The sequence below is a fragment of the Bradysia coprophila genome, unplaced genomic scaffold, assembly GCF_014529535.1.
Source record: "Bradysia coprophila strain Holo2 unplaced genomic scaffold, BU_Bcop_v1 contig_94, whole genome shotgun sequence".
Taxonomy (NCBI): Eukaryota; Metazoa; Arthropoda; class Insecta; order Diptera; family Sciaridae; genus Bradysia; species Bradysia coprophila.
The window spans coordinates 4,382,751-4,404,147 of record NW_023504022.1 but is presented as its reverse complement, the minus strand read 5'-3'; the positions used below and the strand labels follow the sequence as shown (position 1 = coordinate 4,404,147).

Below are 21,397 nucleotides of genomic sequence, written 5' to 3'. Positions count from 1 at the left end.
AACGAAATTGAAATCTTAGACGTGCCTTGGAGGCAAGTGGACGTTTTGTATACCAGATATTTAACATGTTTATTGTCGTGTGTATATATGGCAACGTAACAAAATTTATCTTTTCGAATATTTTCAACCGTTTGGTTCTCGACCAGTAACCGTCTTTATCTTTCGTCCATCCTCTGTAAACATATGTAATTTCATGTAATTGTCACAGTCATAAAACAATAAAAATAAAACGAACATCTAAGGCGTGCGATAGTGTGTTCGGTCGTAAATGCAGCCAAAACTAACTCAAAAGTAACTGTACCAATTTGGGCAATAGTAATAAAATTACTCTGTCCAACCTGTTTTTGTCCGGTATAAGAACAAAACGAGATGTGAAAAAGTTCATCCGAAGAAACGAAGGTTGAAAGAGAATTTTATAGCCGAATTGACCATCCAAATTTGTTCAAAAAAAAAAATCTATAAAACTTTGCACGTAAAAAGTTTCTTAGCACAAACAATCACTACATGTATATCCATGGCTATCCGTTCCATCGAGTCGTTACTCACTTTACACTTCGGAGCATTGTGAGACCTAAGAATGGAATGTCATTGGGTTGGGAGTGTGAAAATATTTCTTAGAAAGTGGAACACACCAGAAAAACATGCAGTTGCAGTAGATTCAGGAAACAAAAACCGTACCAACTGAACACGCTATCTATTCGTCATAGAAATTTTCCAAATATTTTTCCATTTAATAAAATCCTTTGTCGGAAATGCTACATTTTCACCTCTCTACACGCTCCCTGCTAGCTACATATGCTATCTGTGAATTCCAAAAATTTACTTTCGCAAAATATTAAATTGGAATTTGTAAATAACCCCGCCATTTAGAGAAGAAGAAGAAAACAACAAAACTTGACAATACCTTCTGGGTATTGAATCAATCTTAATGTTCCATTCGCTTCCGTGATTATCCATGTTGATTAACAAGTGTCGATAAAGAATCGAACGAAACCATTGGCAACAACATGAAAATGGCAACGATACCGATTCAGGCATTTTCTGTTCATTTTTTTTTTGCTGCAATAGTTATGTGTTCACCGAGGGGAGAAAAGTTAGAAATTCCGAGTGTGTTGTTTGTGGTCAGAGCCCTGATAATTCAGGCTAGAGCCTTCGCCACGGCGGATCGGTTGGTGCAAAATGGCTTGTGGACTTCTAACTTCCGGGCAGGGCATGGGAAAATATGTGGCGTGGTAGAAAGCCCAGTTTTCGGTAAGCCCAGAGACAGGATGACACCGGTGATTGACTTCACGAAGCGATTCGACGCTACCTTCTTAGGCAGAGCAGACTGGCTTAACGGCTGGCCTACTGGCCTATCAAGGGGAAGTAAAGTCAGATTCACTGACGGTTCGAAAACTCCAAATGGAACAGGAGCTGGAGTGTATGCCCCCGAAACGGGGCTAGGCAATTCCTTCCACCTGGGAGAGATCGCCAGCGTACCTCAGGCGGAGCTTTATGCGGCACTCATGGGAGCACATGAAACTCTGCCTATAGGGACGCAAGGCGAAGAGGTCCTTATATGTCTTGACAATATAGGAATGATCAAGGCACTCGTATCGCCTGTAGTCACCTTTAAGCTGGTGAAGGAATGTAAGGAATACCTGAACCTTCTTGGTCTCAGCAATCGGATCAATTTGGTCTGGGTACCAGGACATTCCGGCGTGGAGGGAAATGAGGAAGCAGATAAGCTGGCCAAAGAAGGCTCGGCGACTCAGGCAAACGGGCCAGAACCGTACCTTCCGATTCCCCAGTCAGAGTGTAAAAGAGCACTGGAAGACTGGGTTAAGCGTAAACACGCAGAACGCTGGGAAGCGTATAACGGAGGCGTTCACACGAAATGCTTCTTCCCTAAGCCTAACAAAAAATGGGCCAAAGATTTGCTCAAAATGGACCGAAATCGCATTAGAAGAGTAGTAGGAGCGATTACGGGACATTGCGGGCTGAATCGGCACATGAATAAGTTGAGGCTTTCGGACACTCCGAGATGTTCCTGCGACCTAGAAGAAGAAACGGGTGCACACTTGATATGTGACTGCCCCAAATTTCTTCAACTAAGACGCAGGATGCTCAGAGACTACGAGGTGGTTCCTTCGGAAATTGCTGCAATAGGACCTGACATCTTAGACAGGTTCCTATCGGCAACAGGAAGGCTACCATGATTTACATGATGACCGGGAATGGAAACAAAGGATCAACAGATCTGTGTTTCAAGATCTTAAATGATCGTCCCAAACTGATAAATCTAAAAATCTTGTGGTCAGAGCGTAGCGAGGGCAACAAGTCACCAGAGAAAATTAAATTTCCCACTTTTTATCCGATCCTAACAGACCGTTTTTTCACAACCAGGACTCCCGAAGTATCAGCTGAGGTGAGAAAATGCCTAATTTCTCCCCTGCGTTGCGACAAAATAATCTATCTCCTTCAATCACACAGTGAAATGCTGAAATTATTCGCAAATTCTTGTTCAATCGCACGAAACTCTCGATGTGTTACAGTATATTAACTAGACAACATTTTCGAAGCTCTCGTAACTAAACCAGACGTGAAACATTTTACCCATACAATGGTCAATTACAGTTGCATTGACTGACAAGAGTACCAACATTTCATTTACAACTTTCCCTAGCACTTCCAAATATTTTTGTTCAAAATATTCATAATTATACGACGTATACGACAAGAGTGATATCTGCATATAAATTGGTACACGTTTGTTAATGATAATGACGATGATGACGATGGCGTTTCGATGATGATGGAAAATAAAGCTCGGTCGTATTGTGGGAGACGTAATATATATGAAACACAAAGTCAACGTGTACACACGTAATGTATGGAGAAAAATAGAGTGTAATATGCACACAGTGAGTTATAGTATAAAACTTTGTGCTGTATGTACGGTATATGTGTACCCGTACGAATAGTATTGAGATAGGCTGATGAATTGATGGAGAATCATGTGTACTATACGTACATATGCGTATATACGAGTACACACGGTCGGTATATCCATACAGATATATGTTTAACCAGCTATGGAGAATGGACGGGTAGTGTACGTTAAGTTTAGACATTTTCACTGTTCAGTGTATATAATGTTTGATGCAGGAGATGGTGAGTGATAGGTGGGTGACTGAAAGTAACATGAGAGATGATGATGATGGTTTTGGTTCGTGTGTGGTGTGTGTTTTATGCGTATGTAATACAGCAATCAAGTATGGATGTTAGGATGTTAAGAAGAAAATGTACGAACGTGATGGGAGTATATTGTTAAAGGAAAACTAGGGCTAAGGGTTTTTCTGTGCGTGAATGTGTAGAACATACAAAGTGGTGAATATGTGGGGTTTAATATGGGTTTTTGTGCACGATGATATGTGGGAAGTCTAACATGGCAACATGATATGGTTATAGATCTCAGTGGAATCAAGGTAAAATCTGTGTTTATGCCTCAGCAAATTCTATTCAGTGACATAACCAGAATTAGAGGATAAGCACACATTCGTCGGAATATAAAAGAAAAATTAAAATTATAATTCAGGCGTAAGCTCAAGCCTGAGTTACCCACACCCTTTGACAAGAAAAGTTTTATTTCATTTTTTTTTCATATGAATCCATCCCATCCATATTTTACCATACAATGTACGGAGGTAAAAATCTTGCGAATATCAATTACGAATTCAGCTTTCAAATTCACTTCAAATTAAATTAAATCCGAAATTCTCGTTAGAAGATAATATGCTATGCGGTACAGGCATTTGATCGATCCGAATTTAATCACATCCGCTCAAATTACATTTAGGTCTAAGCAATAAGTATGTGCGCATAAAAGAGGCTTTTGCGGTATGTATCGTATACGTACGTATATATTGGCTATACATAAAACATGCTTCTGTGTTCTATTCATTCATAAAGTCAGGCATCGGGCGAATAGAAGGTCACGGATTTCATGAACACTCCGGAGGCTTTATCCCAATCAAGACTACGGTAAAACGGTACAACATTCAAAAACCGTTTGCGAATATAGTTCTGGTTTTGTGTATTTTGTGTTTCATCAAAAAAAAGAACGGGAGAATCCAATTAGCACAATTATATCGTCTCGATTTACCAGAGATATAGCCATAAGGTTTGGCTGTAAATATTACTACATTTGGCGCATATATGCTCAGAAGAGTGGAAAGCTTCGTCCAAATACTTTTTTTTTGTTAAGCAAATGCAGACGTGTATATGGGGCGGGGGGAGCGTAATTATTTTTAAATGACCAAACCATACCGTGAATAATTATAGCCACTACGTTGGCAAACACAATGAAACTTTTATTGAAATTGATACGGCAAGGAAGAAATTAGTTCCGCACAGAAACCGGCACGACAATCTGAAAGTCAATTAAATTATTTTTTCCCATTAACGACATGATCTTGGACAGGGTAATTGAAATATGATTTTCATATATAGTCCGCGCGGCACACATAAAACACACCTAAAAATCGTTTCGTTACTCAGTCGTACAGACATGTATACATTAGTGCAAAATACACAAACCAATCATTCAATGTTCTTCAACGTTTTTGAGGCAAACAAAAAATTGTTAACCTACAGGACACTCTGGTAATGCGTAAAAGCAATTTCAAGACATAAAAAGGCTGGGTGATAAAATGAACAGTTTTTTTTGTGTGTGCATTAGCATTAGTTCTTATTCCGTACCATGAATTTGTTCTTATGTAATTTCAATTTCGGAATTATTATACACATGCCCACCGTAGGTTTCTTATAGTCCCATCGATAAAAAACCGTAAATTTCAAAAAAAAGGGTAATGCTGTTACCATCAGCAACGGTTTTCGCAGAAACGAAATATGTATTTATAGATGTCCTCTCATAGAAAAAGGTTTTTTTTTTGCTATGTTTCTCGAGTCTTACATAACAAGGGGACGTCCATAAAGTGCGCAGACATTCGAAAATACGACATCGTATAATATAATAGAGAGCGTACTTAGAAAGCCAGTGTGTACAACAACTCGTACATACATAAATGTATACGACATTACGACAACCGACGACCTACAGAGACAACAAGAAATTAATGAAGTTAACTTTAGTGTCCCATTGTCGTTAAGATGACAAAATGGTGTGCTGTACGAAATTTAAAACGTAAATATTTATTGAGTGTTAGTCATCATCGTCATGTTATATTTTTCTCCTATAGCTGCACTAGGAAATGAAATGTTTTAAGAGTATGACTGTCTATGTTCTTTTTTATGGCACTGTAGAATGTAGAGTAAAATAAGAAAGGAAAAATGCTCTGAGACAAGGTCTGAAAATCTGTGGAAAAAAAAATTCCTTGACGTAATGTCTGGTAATGTGGTATGAGTGGCATTTAACATTTTTACCATTTTACCGCCCATTTATTTATGGCAATAAACCATTTGCCGTTTATGACCGTTTTTATGGGTTTTCTAACGAAAATTATTAATATTCGACAACAGACGATCTGAATGTTCTACATTAAATAAAATGCAATTCACAAATGCAATATAATTTATTGCTCTAAATATGTATCAGTTTGCAGACATTCTGGAATTTTACTAATAGAATTAGCTGTAACGAGTAAAACATTACCGAAAAATGTCCACAAATAAATTAAGGTCACTGTGTGATGTAGCAATACACAAATTGTATCGATATTAGGGTGGGTCGTATTTTAACTTTGATTTTTTTTCGGAACGCCTGACTCCAGACTCTGGACTCCAGAGAATCAATTGCAGTAGAAGTCTTTTCTTAAAAATTCGTTTTTACCTTGCTTCCAGAAAGATTTTTGATTTTCGTGGGAGTAGAGTTAGATTGACTTGACCTCTCGACTCTAAAAAAATCACAATGTTAGGGCTGCAGAAACGCTCTCACCTAAGTAATTCTCATGCGATATCAAAAAGTGAACATGTCCTGGATTCTCTATTGAATTACCTATTCAGGCATGCTTCACACAACATTTTATGTCATGATTTGAAGATTTTTTTTCCCACGGAAAGTTACAATTTTTGTGTAAAAGTTATTGTTGGGAAAAGTGACAGCTCTACCCAATAGGAATTAATATCGCGATCTTTAACATGCTAGCGCGATTTTAAAGCCACATTATTGAGCTCTTACCTCCAGTCAACATTAATAGTTTAACCTCACCAGAGAAACCATTCACCAATCTATAGGAGAATGGAGTTTAGAAACTAAGGGTAAAATCTATTACAATTTAGTCTTTTCCTTCATAAAAAGACTGCTGTCACTGAATTATTTTTTCATGAGCAAACTTCACTGCTGTGACATTTCATGGGAATGAATCAATGTGAAGTTGTTACACAAAAAAATAGTCCAGTGAGATTGAAGTACTATGAAAAACTGTGACGCTTCTACAGGCCTACCGACTAGGCGAATGCAATCTCACTCTACTAGTACGAAAATCAAAAATCGCTCTGGTAAAAGGCAAGGGAAAAACGAATTTTTAGTAAAAGACTTATACTCCTCTCTGGACCATTCTACATAAAACTCGGGGTTAGGCGTTAGGGCGTATCGAATTTTGCAAATTTTAAGGACCGCGATAACCTGTGTGCGGAAAACGTAGATCATCGAAAACTGTGTCCGGGCATGTGGTTGATGAATCCGATGGAGCCATGGAAGAAGTCCCCCCGGGCGGCTTTAAGTTTCCGATGGTCATAATTCGGAAAGTTGAGAGTATTTTTGAAAACAATGTTCTAGCGGGATGTAGAGCCTTGAAAACTCTACAAATCTACCGAAGAAACCGATGGTCCAAAAGGTGCCATTGCCAAGATTGATTAACATCGAAAATGTGACCTTTTGGTTTTTGACTTATATTTCTTGAGAGACAAATGATTTTTTTTAGCCTGTGGTATGAGGTGGTAGAGGAGGTCGAGCACTTCCAGTACACTAGGCATGTCCCGATCGGATATATTCTTGAAATCACTTTTATAACATTTGTGAATGGAATTTTTAAGAGTGGCCACGTCGCCCACGAAGAGCCATGGAAGAAGTCCCCCGGGCGACTTTAAGTTTCCGAAGGTCGGAAAGTTGATAGTATTTTTGAAAACAATGTTCTAGCGGAATGTAGAGCTTTGAAAACTCTACAAAACTACCGAAGAAACCGATGGTCCAAAAGGTGTCACTGCCAAGATTGCCTAACATCGAAAATGTGACCTTTTGGTTTTTGACTTATATTTCCTGAGAGACAAATGATTTTTTTTAGCCTGTGGTATGAGGTGGTAGAGGAGGTCGAGCACTTCCAGTACACTAGGCATGTCCCGATCGGATATATTCTTGAAATCACTTTTATAACATTTGTGAATGGAATTTTTAAGAGTGGCCACGTCGCCCACGAAGCAAGTGCAGACACTGCAACCGGTGCTGTTGAGTCGAGGACACCTTGGCCAGTAAGTATGCATAATACTCCACGACAGTAGCTGAACTTTTTCACAAAATATTTGTGATTTCGATGTGGCACACTTTGTACTACAAAATCTGAATAAATTGAATTTATGAGAAAAACGAGAAATAATCGATTTCATTAGTTATTTCACCCACGAATAGTAGTAAGAAGTCGATTTCGTTGCAAATACACAGATTATACATATTTTTCGATATATTTACGAAAAATTGAAGTTCGTAGTATAGTTTTTCAATTCATGTGCCACATCGAAATAACAAATATTTTGTGAAAGAGTTCAGCTACTGTCATGGAATATTATGCATACTTACTGGCCAAGGTGTCCTCGACTCACCAGTACCGGTTGCAGTGTCTGCACTTGCTTCGTGGGCGACGTGGCCACTCTTAAAAATTCCATTCACAAATGTTATAAAAGAGATTTCAAGAGTATATCCGATCGGGACATGCCTAGTGTACTGGTAGTGCTCGACCTCCTCTACCACCTCATATCACAGGCTAAACAAAATCATTTGTCTCTCAGGAAATATAAGTCAAAAACCAAAAGGTCACATTTTCGATGTTAGGCAATCTTGGCAGTGACACCTTTTGGACCATCGGTTTCTTCGGTAGTTTTGTAGAGTTTTCAAAGCTCTACATTCCGCTAGAACATTGTTTTCAAAAATACTATCAACTTTCCGACCTTCGGAAACTTAAAGTCGCCCGGGGGACTTCTTCCATGGCTCCATTGGATCCATCAACCACATGCCCGGACACAGTTTTCGATGATATACGTTTTCCGCACACAGGCTATCGCGGTCCTTAAAATTTGCAAAATTCGATATGCCCAATTAGGCGTTCCGGAAAGAAAATCACAGTTAAAATACGACCCACCCTAATCGATATATCTTACGGTTGAAATCTTTCCAATCGGACAAAATTATCATAGCAAATAAAAATGCTTAAAATACGAGAAAAAAAAAACCCAGAGAAAATCAATACGCCGCAACTGAAACCTAATTTTCATTGTATTGGTAACAAAAAAAGTAAAAAAAAAAAAGAAAATGCAAAAGGCTCGTCCTCCATACACATTGTATCATTTTTTGTTATATTTAGTGTAGCAAATTATTATAATATTGTGGAAAATATTGTCGGACACGACAGAAACCAAAAACCTTTTTCCAGAAAAGTTGCAATCGAAGAATAAAAATTATATTTATTGAATGGCTAATGGGATTTAAAAGCTTATGTAAATTGAATCGTATTGACAATAAATTAAAAATGCGGTTATGTGATATATAATGTGTGTTATACATACATATAGGTACTCTCTCGTGCTCGTGCAGCATTATGGATGTTGGATATAAATTTACTTGCGACAATATCATTAAATCGATTTTGAGAACTCTTGGTTATATATCTAGAGAGGTTGGTTGGATATGGATATATGTTCTATCATCTATATACGTATTCTATCGCACAGTTTTCTTTAGTATAAGTCGCACGAACTTGTATCATCCGACTTAAAAGGTAGTGATATTTTATTTATTATTCATCACCAATCACCATAGTAGCACGTAATGTTTTACTTAGGTTGGTCTTCGGTACATATAACTTCTTCTTTTTTTTGTTGTTGTTGTTGTTGTTGCCTTCCTTTCTTTCTTTTCTCCTCTCTATAAAACGGAACGGAACTGAACTTACAGCATGAAATATCCGTGAAAACATAATATCCCAACACAAGGTATGTCTATTACAACATCGGTGTACTACCTATACCATATGGATATGGATGAATATTATATTCATGTGGTGTGGAAGACACATGATGGCGCATATATATGTCTATCATTCCACCCCTTTTATTAATTATTTCTTGAAGCCCATTAGCGATATTTCAGAGTGTGGAAAATGACACCATAAAAAAGGAAAACACACATACGAGAGAAGTAGAAAAAAAAAGAATTTGCTGAAAGTACGTACGAAGTTATAAACCATTTTTTTTTTCTTCTTTCACATTATTTGTACTACTTGTACATATGAACGGTGAATAGAAAGTACACGGTGGTACACACACGTTAGAACATAATTTTTTTCTTCTTTCCACTGACTGTTGGAAAAAGATTTTTCTATTTTCTCACTTTTATTATATTTTCTGCATGTTTGTGTTATAGAAAACTAACAAAAACACACACCGGAGATAATGGATATCAAAACAATGCATAATGTGATAAACATCAAGGTACATATAGGAAAGTGAAAATTTTCTGCGTTTTTAAATAGGCGGTCGGAAGAGTTATCCAGTCATTGTGTGTAAAGGAAATGTGTTCCTTTGAATGATTTTTTTTCTTTTGATTTTTTTTCCATTTCATGAACAAGTATACCATAGCTGCGCAGATTGGAATGGTGATAGTACTCAGTTTTCCTGCCTTTATCAGATCAAGTGCAGAGTACTGTCATAGTTGAACGCTTTGAACGTGGATGAATTAGGGGACGTGCTGTTATTTTCTTTTAATTCAAAAGGGAACGTTGGCAACTAACTTTGCCATTTTTACAAAAAAACATCAACCTCAAATTTTGCATTTCTTTTTTTCTGGCAATATCAGTAATGAGTCACTTCACAATATATAATGAGAACGGGGGAATGAGGATTAAGGGAATTGCGAAAACAGATTCACAAAATGAAATCCGGAAAAACCATTTCCAAGGCCGTAAAAATTATGTTTCGATTTCCACTTCAAGTCGACAAGTTATCAAAGAAAACCTTTCATATTTACGGAATCACAAGCATCATTGATACCAGGTTCAACCGAGGGTGTCAATATAACCATGGCTGTCAGTGCGATCAGTAGTGCTTAAAATAACAATCAGCAGCTCGAGTACAATCCGGGTAACAGTACAAATTCTAAAATGCATCAGAACAGTCAAGAATGAACATTTTTCCAAATGGAAGAGTTTTCTTGACTGCGACAGCGACTTTTACTCAAAACGAAACATTTTCTTTTCGGCTTGTCGATGTTCGCTTTTTGTTTAACATATAATAGCGAGTGGATGTACATATGTGTATGTTACAGATGTGTTCTGTTGATGTTGCATGATGTTGAAATGTGTAAACCGCTCTGCTTTTATAAATAATGTGCGTAGAATTTTCCTCGGACGGAGAAAAACACAGATGCCAAGGCACACGAATTTTACTTAATATTACGATTCTCATCTGTTGTAGCTGTCAGGGCCGAACTGGCTATTAAAAATCCCTCTGACCGTTGAATGACAAAATTTTGAACCGTGGTGGTCTTTCGTTTGAACAAAAAAATAATATTCGAAAAGCCGTTCCGGCATCCCAAGACTGCCTATAGGGTCAGTCCGGGCCTGGACAGTATACCTAATGATTCACTTAATGTTCTGTTCGCTTAATTCTTTTCGCCAAGTTTTGGGTGTCTGTCTATTTATGTATCTTTCGTCACAGCTATCTCTCCCTCTCAGTAGTTTTAACTGTAAGTCTCATGCGCATTCACATTTTCCATTTCCTTGCCTCTTTCAGCTCGCATGTATTATGGTTGACATTTTTAAAAATACAGCGAACTGTGCGCTGTTCAGTAAATATGGGTCGAGACGAGAGAGAACAGCTTGGAGGAAACTGAACGTTTTATTTTCGGTTGTGCAGTGAAAATGGAAAAATGTCAAGATTCTGTGTTAGAGGAACTGGAAGTGTTTCGATGGCGACTTTATATTGCGAAAGATGAAGGTGCCGAGGAACGAACGAATTTATTCGAGGAGGCTTGTTCCAAACAAATCTCGGAACTGTTCATTGAAGAATGTTTGATTGCTCGTTGTGATACGAATACGGTACGTAGAAAATGAAGTTGACCTGTTCGGAAAAGTGACGTGATTTCGATTGTCATTTTCAATTACAGCTCAGCAATGAGGCGAAAGTTATGGTGAAGAAATTGCTGCACAAAGGTGACATGCTACCGTCAATCCAGCGCAACGATGATAAATTTTGGGATTTGAGTCGCCTGCGAATGTGTCTATTGTACGGCAACGAGCCGTTATTCATCAGGGGAATCACAATGATCGCTCGAAAGAATCCGATCAAGCTGCAGGAACAAATTATAGCGAACAGTAGCGACCTATTGAACATCGCAGCTTCCGGTCATTTAACATTGACCATCGAAACGTTGATATCATATGGTGGAAAAGTGGAATATCCGGCATTCTTAGCGGCTTGTAAAACCGGATCGTGGCAATCATTGGAGACACTGATGCCACATTTGGATTTGGAAGAGAATAAAATGCCGTTGCTCCGGGAACTGTCCATCGCAGCACGCAATGCCGACGAAAAAGATAGTGAAAATTTCGAAAAATGCTACGACCTGCTGCTCAACGGCAGCGAATTCGATGTAAACTCAATGGATTCGCACGGTCGGTCAGCCATGTTTTATGTGTCCCACTTGCCAAAGAAGATTGATCAATTCCTCGAAATGGGCACATATGTTGGTATGCAAAACGGAACCCCGACTCCGAACGTATTACTAATTGCACCAGCAGCGCTTGAAGCTCATTTCAACAATTGTGTGAATTTCGTGCAGAGCGAGGACAATAAGAAGGTGACGTACCTTGAATTCGATTATCGAAATTTGATTGCACCACGGAAACTTGAAGATGACGACAGTGAAACCGAACCGGTTATGATGCCGAATGAAATGACAGCGATCGAGTTCATATCACAGTCGGTCGATTACCAACACCTACTAATTCATCCATTGATCTGGAGTTTCATTTCAATGAAGTGGCGTCAAATGACTCTGATCCGTAATATCGATTGTGCTCTGTATCTCCTGTTTGCGCTGTCGAATTTGGGCTACGTAATATCTCTGTACGGAAAAGCGCCGGCCGAAATAACGACTGTCTTCTTCTTTTTGAACACGAATTTGACATTCTACGTCGGAATACGACGAATTGTTCATTTGCTGTTTTGCAGTGACGAGTATCGTAAAACTATGATCAACATCTTCCACACTTATCAAACGATTCAGGTAATTGTTTCGGTCACACTGGTCAAATATCTGGAAGATATCGATCCGGTCGTTCCAGCCATGTGCGTTTTACTAATTACTTGCGAACTGTTCGTCTTGGCTGGATCGATATTTTGGACATTTTCTTTGTATTACGTGATGTTTCTGAGCATAGCCTGGAGCTCACTGAAGAGTTTAATGGTTTACGTTGTGTTATTGCCATCGTTCATAATATCGTACTGGTTGATGATGAACAATAAACGGCCAATTGACAATACGTACCGACATGAGTTTTTCGATTACATGCACAAAGCACTCATGGCCAACAGCTCCGACGCACAGGTCAACAATAGTCAATTGGAATACTTTAAAAAGAATTTTTTCGAAATGGTGCCACAATACATTGAGGACAGGCAGCATGAAGATACGGCGGGCACAGTGGTTTCGATTATGAATGCTATTATCGGGTGGCATCGGAGTGTCGACGACAAAATTGCCATCGTCGACTGGACCTTTTTGGGATTGCTTATTGTTATGATATCATTGGTGTCCATCATCAACATGAATTTGGTGAGCAGTCTTGCTGTCACCGGTACACAGGCTATTCAATCCAAATCGGAACTGACTTGCCTCACACAACGTGTCCATCTATTGGTCCAATACGAAGATTCACTCACGAATCGGAAGCATTGGTTCTGGTAGGTTCAATCACATTTCTCGTCTCTGAGCTCAAAACTAATTATTTTCTCATGTTTGACCGGCAACAGGCAAACGTTCCAGAACACAATCATTATGCGTTTGTTCGACTTCTTCATTCAATTTGATGTATTGGAAACTGTGCGACAGAATAACCAACGCAAAATTTACATTGGACCGGACAACGAGATCATCTACCACATTCAGTCACAAACGCAATCGGCAAAAAGTGGTGACGTCGGAATCGTGTCAAAGCTTTTGTTCAGTCCGAAAAAAGGCGATGGGGGTCCGTACGCTGACGAAAATGAAGAATCAACCGGCTGCTGTTCACAACTTTGGAAGAAATTTATTGGCATTTTCTTCAATAAAACCGATCGAATGAATCCGATAATTGTTGAGAATGCACGCAATGTCATCGACCGAAGAAAAGACGATCTGAACGAAAAGAACGACGAGAACAGTCACACAACTTGCATACATCACATTGAACGACTCGAGTCTACCATTCTTGCGCTATCGAAAAAAGTGGATTTGATTGTCAAATAGAGTCGCTTCACAATTTTTTTGATGTCCAGTGAAGGGGGTACGATTGAAAGGACTTTTCGTTAATTTTAAGACCTGGCCGCAAAAAGGTTTGACTGTTTGTTGAGTGAAGTTCTACGAAATAAACGGAACTCAAGATAAGTTTTTACATTTTGTGGGTTTCATTCGTTCTATTCGTTCCACATGCATTTCAGGACATAAGCTCTCTCTCTCTCTCTCTCTCTACATTTTTTCCATCCCACACGTATACGTGGGAGTAAAACGAATCTCCTTACTTTTCTATTGTTGGCAACATTTGGAACGATGTGGAACTAAATAAAAACGGCAGACCGTTAAAAACTCGTAAAAACTTAATTTGAGTTTTGTTTATAGAAATTTTTAGGGTTTTAATTCGAATTTGATGTAATGAGATTGTGTTATCCAATAAATAAACAAAAACGCCGAAAAAAATTCTTTGATTGTTAAAACGTTCTACTTGTCGCTGTTGTTATTTTGCGGTGGTTTATAAATAGCACCACGGAACAGGTTCGTATTCATATTCGCAAACATTGATGAATGGCTGACTAATTTGTAAAATCATGTGAAAATAAAATGGGAGAGACTTTTTTGTCGACAATCATTGTCGACACACCTTTATGAATTATGAATTTTTACCATTAGCAACGTGGTGGAGAAATTAAATTTTCGTGAAATTTAAACTTTTTTTTTCAATTAAAATTACGTCAAACTAGAAACAGAGAGTACACAATCAAAATAATTGGATGTATCCCAAATTAAAATTGAAACGTTTACAATCTACTAACTGCACACAAATTATGTTTCGCATACGAACTGAAAGTGGGAGTTGGTTTTAAAAAAATAAAATTAAATTAAAAAAAAAAACTTTGGAGTTTTTTCTCTACCGCAACATTATAAAAACTGTTTACAGTCAGTAACATACACACATACACACACACTGCACACTTTTATAATAATTCATCCAACTGTTTTATATATAGTTTAATTTGCAATATTTAAACGTCCGGACAAAACTTTTACGGTGCAACCATCATTTGCACAGCAAGTGCAACGTTAAACTATATTCGGTTGTATGACGACATGGCCATTTACTTGTTTATAACGCCGAATCTAGTATGCAAAGTTACCTTTTGAAATTTTTGCACACAATTATACAACAAGGGCCGGCGATGACGATGTGCCTTGCAGTATCTCATCCGTCCACAAATTGAAACTTGTGCAGAATATTGTTGAATATTTTCCAAGTAGAAAAATAATTTCTTTTCATGATTTTTATTACATGAGGGACCTATTGTATGTCTCAGCCATCTCATGTCGAAAGAAATTCGAATTCTTGACACGTAGGGGATAATGCTCAAGCAGGCACTTTAGGTACGCCGGAAAATGCTAATTTGATTTTTGATTTTTAGAAATTTATTCGGAGGTTCTCGACTCCCTTAGCACTTTCCGGTGTGCCTAAAGTTTACAACTCGCAATAACCGGCAACGTGTTAAACTGGGATAAGATTAACATTATTCAATATTGTTAGGCTCGGTTAGATTCTGTTCCCCAACAGCTGAGATATAATCGAAGGGTGCCGCACTTCTGGGACTAAATGAACTTAATTGAACTAAATGAACTTAATGGGACTAAATCGTATGGGACTAAATCGTATGGGACTAAATCGTATGGGACTAAATCGTATGGGACTAAATCGTATGGGACTAAATCGTATGGGACTAAATCGTATGGGACTAAATCGTATGGGACTAAATCTTATGGGACTAAATCTTATGGGACTAAATCGTATGGGACTAAATCATATGGGACTAAATCGTATGGGACTAAGTGGAATGAGCCCTTCTAGGGGATACCAAAGTTCAATTTAGATTTTAGTTCATTTAATTCCACACGATTCAGACGCATTTTGTCCAACTGACACCCATTTAATCTGATTCAGTATATTTATACCAAGAAGTACCCAACGGATATGATGCAATCGTATATATTCGTTCTGTCGAGGTAAAACAAATATTTTTGAGCTCATCTGCGAATGTGACGTTATTACACTAGACTAAATCAGTGCAAAGATAAAAACCATGTGGTCTTCTCGGCCTTATGCTCTGGGAATACAGAATGTGAAAGGGTTAGCTCATATATGCAGACGAGCCGTATCCCGTTTCCACAAATTTACAGCCGTCGATTTTTAATTAAACCTTTCCTTCTCTCGTTATACATTTCGGTTTATTGCCTTTGATAAAGTGGTTCGCGGACCATTGTAATTTCGTAGGCCGTAAGCCAAACGATTTTTTTTTTCGTTTGCTTCTTGTGATTATTATCCTTTCGGTAGACGTTTCTCTGCTTGTTAAATTGCACAAGAAAAAACATTTTCTTAAATACTTTGTTGTTCATTTGAGATCTCTTTTTAATAACCTCGTTAAGTTCAGTTTAATCGAACGAAAGACTACCGAATAAACGGCGTTGAGTTAAATTATAATATTTACGAAATCTCGCATTAAATTATACTTTAGAGTCTTCACCTCTTAATTACGTGACAGAATACATTCCAATATAAATTGTTAGTTTTCTGTGGTATCGTCGAATCGTCCTCAACACTGGTTTGTACCATATTCTATATAAATATAAATACGGGTGTGTTGTGTGTATAAATACTGTATAAGCCGCTTGACAGGGACAACGATAAACATTTTAAGTTTTACGAAAGTTTTTCCGAAACGTTTTATGTGTGCACCTGAATGAAATGTTGAAGAGATTTTAGAAAACTCAAAATGTTTCTGTAAACCATTTCCGATGTTGAGGAAATGCGAGCATCAGTCCGTGAAATGCTATCAGAGATGTCGTTTTTCTTCTTCGTCCATCTATACACATTCTCACAGCGAATTGATTTGAATTTATTCGGCTCAACGAGTATAAGAAGTAAAAACGTAAGAATGAGAACTGTTTGAACAAAGGCTGTCCAATTTCTAAGAACATGATGTAAGTCATTCCGTTGACGTATTATTCTCTACCGTCTGATGTAGGGATGAATCAGATCGCTAAAACAAACAATTAATCGTCGTATTCGTGCGTCTCACATTATTTGCGAATAAGCACAGAACACACATCCACACAAAATTAACATTCAAACAAAACGAACCTTTTAATGTGTCTATTCAAATGTGTCATTAATAGCTTTTATTATTATCAATATACATATATACCGGTTACTTAGCGAAGGTGTGTCAAAAACCCATCCGAAAAGCACTTTTGTTCAATAAAAAAAGAGTTTAAAAACTCACGGGCCAGACCCATTAAAATTTCACAAGTCAATTTTAAAAGTTGATTTCGATGCGATTTTCGTGTGCTTTATTTTTCGGATAGATGATGGGTTGTTTGTTGTGTTTTATTTATTTATTTATTTATTTTTTATTGATTTGACTCTGATTCACCATTATAAGCCTTGTGTTCCGAGAGTTACATTAACTATAATATAATATGTTGTGCTTCTCAAACGCAAGCGAATATCTCGCCTAAATCCGAAAAGGAAAGCAGACCGAAAAAAACACAGCGAACGATTAGGTTATACCCACTCAACATTATAACTCTTGTACATCAATCATTTTGGACATAGGTTTGACCCATAATAATGACACACAGAGTCGTAACATTTGACAAATTTCCACTGTCACTGTTGCGTCAGGGTTGGTATAGGGGAATTTTCGCCCGAAACTGTGGATGAACGGAACCGTTAACATGATATGAATGCTGGTTAATTCAAATAAATGCCTTTTTTCCCCATAAAATTTACAGGCATGAATTCGTATATAGATTATCGCTTTCAAACAGTTTTTTTTTTGTTCGGGAGGTTTTTTTTTGGGAGAACGCTTTAATTGTACATTAGGGATTTGTGAGCAAAAAAAAAAACGGTTTTTTTTCTGCTAGTAATAGAATGTACTCAACTATATTACACACATAAGGGACACGGCTGGCTATAAAATAGATTCCCATTTTTATATAAACATTTACGTACAGTGCACTGCGCATCAATGGATATTTGTATTAGCTTTGGTCACAAACGTTGATTAATTAATTAAATGCGAACCGAACATACCGCATGTAATTGACTTGGTTGTTGTTTACTTTAAGTACGACAACATTTCGGCACGAAAATTCGAGTTACTTACATCAAAGTGTGTTGCAGCAAACGAGATGCAAACAATGTCATCTCACTTAACAACAAAACAATTTGTAAGAGGGTAACCTTTGATTAGATTTTAAAAGCAGTGTGTGTCTTCCAATGTCGTCCGAGCAAAACAACAGCAACATTATAGTTAATTGAATGAAGCAAACATCATCATAACGACAGGATAATACTTGTCGACAGTTTAAACTGACTTGATTACCAACCTCGATACATTTTATTATATAGCAAGAGCACTCCAGAGAATAGAAGAAATTTTCTTTTTTCCATTGTGTGTGTTCGCAACATAATTGAATGCCTTTCGGTCGTTCTGACGACTTAAAGTGAAACTATACGTTCAGCTGAAGTTGTGACCCGTTGCGAAAACAATTAGGGAATCAAGGACGAAAATGATTCGGAGCTTCTTAAGCGTTTTATGTGAGGACGCGACATTTTTCTGTTGGAATCTCTTCACTACTGTTTTTTGATTAGATCAAGCATTTAAAACGTTGGGAACACCGATGGATGTTAATAAACGTGAAGATGCCGTAGGATTCTTCAAAAATTAAATTTAATTATCTGATGTGACTTCCATTAAGGAAGGGTTGGAAAATATTCGTGTTCCGAGGCATTTAATGAATAATGATCGAAAATGCCATCTCTTAAAAAGGACTTTAAAATCTTCTCCCCCCTTATGCTACACAGTTAATGTAATAAATTCAAGAAAAACAATTTTCAATTCCCGAAAATCCTTGCTATACATTTGCGATGTGTATATGCTTGTGCATTGTGTCCCACGTTGAGTTCCATGTTATTTAGCATTAAGGTTCTCACGCGATATGAATAATTAATAGACCGAAAAATGTTTCCAAGTCAAAAATATGTTTTTGTTGCAGAAAATAATTATTAATTTAACGCGTGGCAGATACGTACGCTTGATAATTATTATATTGCTGTTATATGAGTTTAGTCAATATGCCGGAGTACAATATGGTATGTACAGAGTCTACAGTACAAGTATACGACCTACCTATTCAACTTTTAAGACCTATTATTCCAAAGACGAATAACAATTCCCCGTTTTTTTTTGTGTTCGCTCGAATATTATTGAAAGGTTTTCCATTGTTGGTCTCATTATAAGGAGGGTATTATCGATTATGCACTTCTCCATTCGTACAGACAGAAAATAAGGAGGAAAAAAAATTGTTATCGGAACGGTCGCTAGATACTTAAAGTGAAAGGCGTCAACCGACTACATCGAGATCGAACTATTATATCAAAACAATCTTTTGTTATGATTTTAGAATTTCTTTGTCGAATTTTGTTATTTTTCGCAATTGCTTAATGGTTTCTTATTTACATTGAAAACAACTATCAATGGCTGTGACTACAAAATGAAATGCTCGAAACGGTTGGCTGAGAGACAGACAGAGAGAGATTGTTTATTATCATCATCATTCCACTAACCTTCTTAGTTCCCATTTTTTTTGTCTCCATATATATAAAACGACTAGATATATAGTCGTAAGGGTACCCTGACAGCCCTCATTCTCATTTCTCTTTTGCGTACACATTTTTCTGCTTGTTTTAGTCATGGTTGTTTTTATGGCTTGTCTGTTGTCGGTTTGGTTTTTTATTCGTCGACTTTATTTCAGTTCTCCTCAATTCAAAAAAGCTTTTCCCAAGCACACTATCTCCGCATGATGAAATGGTGTAGAATTGGTATACCATGGATTTACATGACTTGAAAAAAAAATAAATTATTTATTGTCCAAACGCTTGTCGAAATATATCCCATTGTTTCTGTCATCATTTTAAAAGATAAATTTACGAGAGAGTGCAGCTTTCGTGACCATCTGGGAAAAATTGACCCCTAAACGGAACGCAAATATCAACACTCCGACCCATATATATGTAAACGATGAGAAAATTAAATTTGACAGACATTTATGTATTAACAGTGCAACACGAGAATGATGCTTACATTTCTATATTGAATGTGGAATGGACATATATCCCGAATATGGTACGTAGACCGAGTTATGTTCACTATTAGTGGTGATATGTTATGTATAATGAAGAATGTATATGGACATGTCCAACGGGAATCAAACATTTTTAATGTGTCTGTTACACCATGTAACACTGACGACGGTGGAATGCTGGAATCACAATTCCTATGTCCGTTTATCCGAGCATTGGAAAAAAATAAAATTCAATCGGTGTTTGTTACAATATCCATCCGAAAAAGCTGTGCACTCTTTCCATGGACGATTTTTATTTATTACCGTGTACACTCACACCATAGCCACACACTGTTATAGCTCTCCGTGCAATAAAGACGCGATTCCTTTCGGTACATTGATTTTGAAAAATTTGAATGTCAAAACTATATTTAAGACTTACGATTCTAATAAAAGTAATGGGAGTTATAATCACACAATGTAGTAACACAGAAGATATCCTTCTGTATCGCATCATGCATCCCTACGACAACGATTTATGCGTCAGTGATTATTATTGCTGTGAATCAAAATAAAAGTAACAATTTAATTTACGAGACGTGAAGATGTTGACGCTCAGTCGTCGGAATAAAATTAAATTAATCAGAGGATCTGAAGATATTTCTTTTTTCGAGTCTGATTCTTTGCCCGAAAGAAGAAGAAGAAAAAAAAAATTGAACGCGAAACATCAGAGTCGTATATAGGTATACTTAGGCTTAATTCTTGTTCATTCTTCTTTTTGGTGGTGGTGGTAGACGCAAGAATGTAACTTAATGCCATGTTGAGTTGATTATGAGCCATGATAAGTGGCAAATTTTAAATTGTAAAGTTTATTTCGTTACATATACCATTCCAGCTTAACAGAAACACGTTGTGTTTGAGTATTATATATACACCAGTACACCATGCACAACAAAACGACTTTCAATCGAGATTTGAATACAAAATTTTCAATGGCTGTAGCGATATATCGGATAGAATGGCCAGATGAAATTGTTTATTTTATAAAATTAGAAAATTGATTGCACTCATTAGTTTTGTATTCGTTTACAAATCGATTTTACATTTTATTAGCGTTGTGTTGAATGTTGTGCTGTTGCTTTTTCAATGTATTTTTTTTTTGCCTCGTCTGACAGTGCGCGATGCTTTGTAGAATTCATTTTTTTTTAATCTCTCGATAATTAGAGAAACGAAAAAGCTTTGAAAAAATCGAGAAACTTTAATTTCTCACCAATTGATTTGTAAAGAATACGAAAACGAATTGAATTGAAGACTATAAAGGGACCTATTAAAAATACTGTTCTCTTCAGTTCTTTTCACAAAAAAAATTGATTTTTTTTCAATGAATTCTTGAATACTAAAGACATATCGGTCAATAACCAACTGGAAAAACTAGACAAAAAGAAGCTTTACCTTTAATCATTGTGATTGATTCCTATCCTTAAATTATACGTACACAAAAGCCATATACTCGGCAATATGGTATGTTTATTGTGTATGGACCATCAA

At 37.1% G+C, this 21,397-nt stretch overlaps 2 protein-coding genes across 3 annotated transcripts in view; one reads left to right on the top strand and one right to left on the bottom strand.

Moving 5' to 3' along the window:
* The window catches only part of LOC119085037 (ephrin-B2), a 63,684-nt gene that overhangs the window by 19,110 nt on the left and 23,177 nt on the right, over positions 1 to 21,397 (bottom strand). The gene's annotated exons all lie outside the window — the stretch shown is intronic.
* LOC119085036 (transient receptor potential cation channel protein painless-like) lies at positions 11,031 to 14,146 on the top strand. The gene is made up of 3 exons (XM_037195230.1): positions 11,031 to 11,300; positions 11,369 to 13,167; positions 13,237 to 14,146. Exons 1-3 carry the CDS (start codon positions 11,124 to 11,126, stop codon positions 13,709 to 13,711), a joined length of 2,451 nt encoding a protein of 816 aa, XP_037051125.1. The 5' UTR covers positions 11,031 to 11,123; the 3' UTR covers positions 13,712 to 14,146.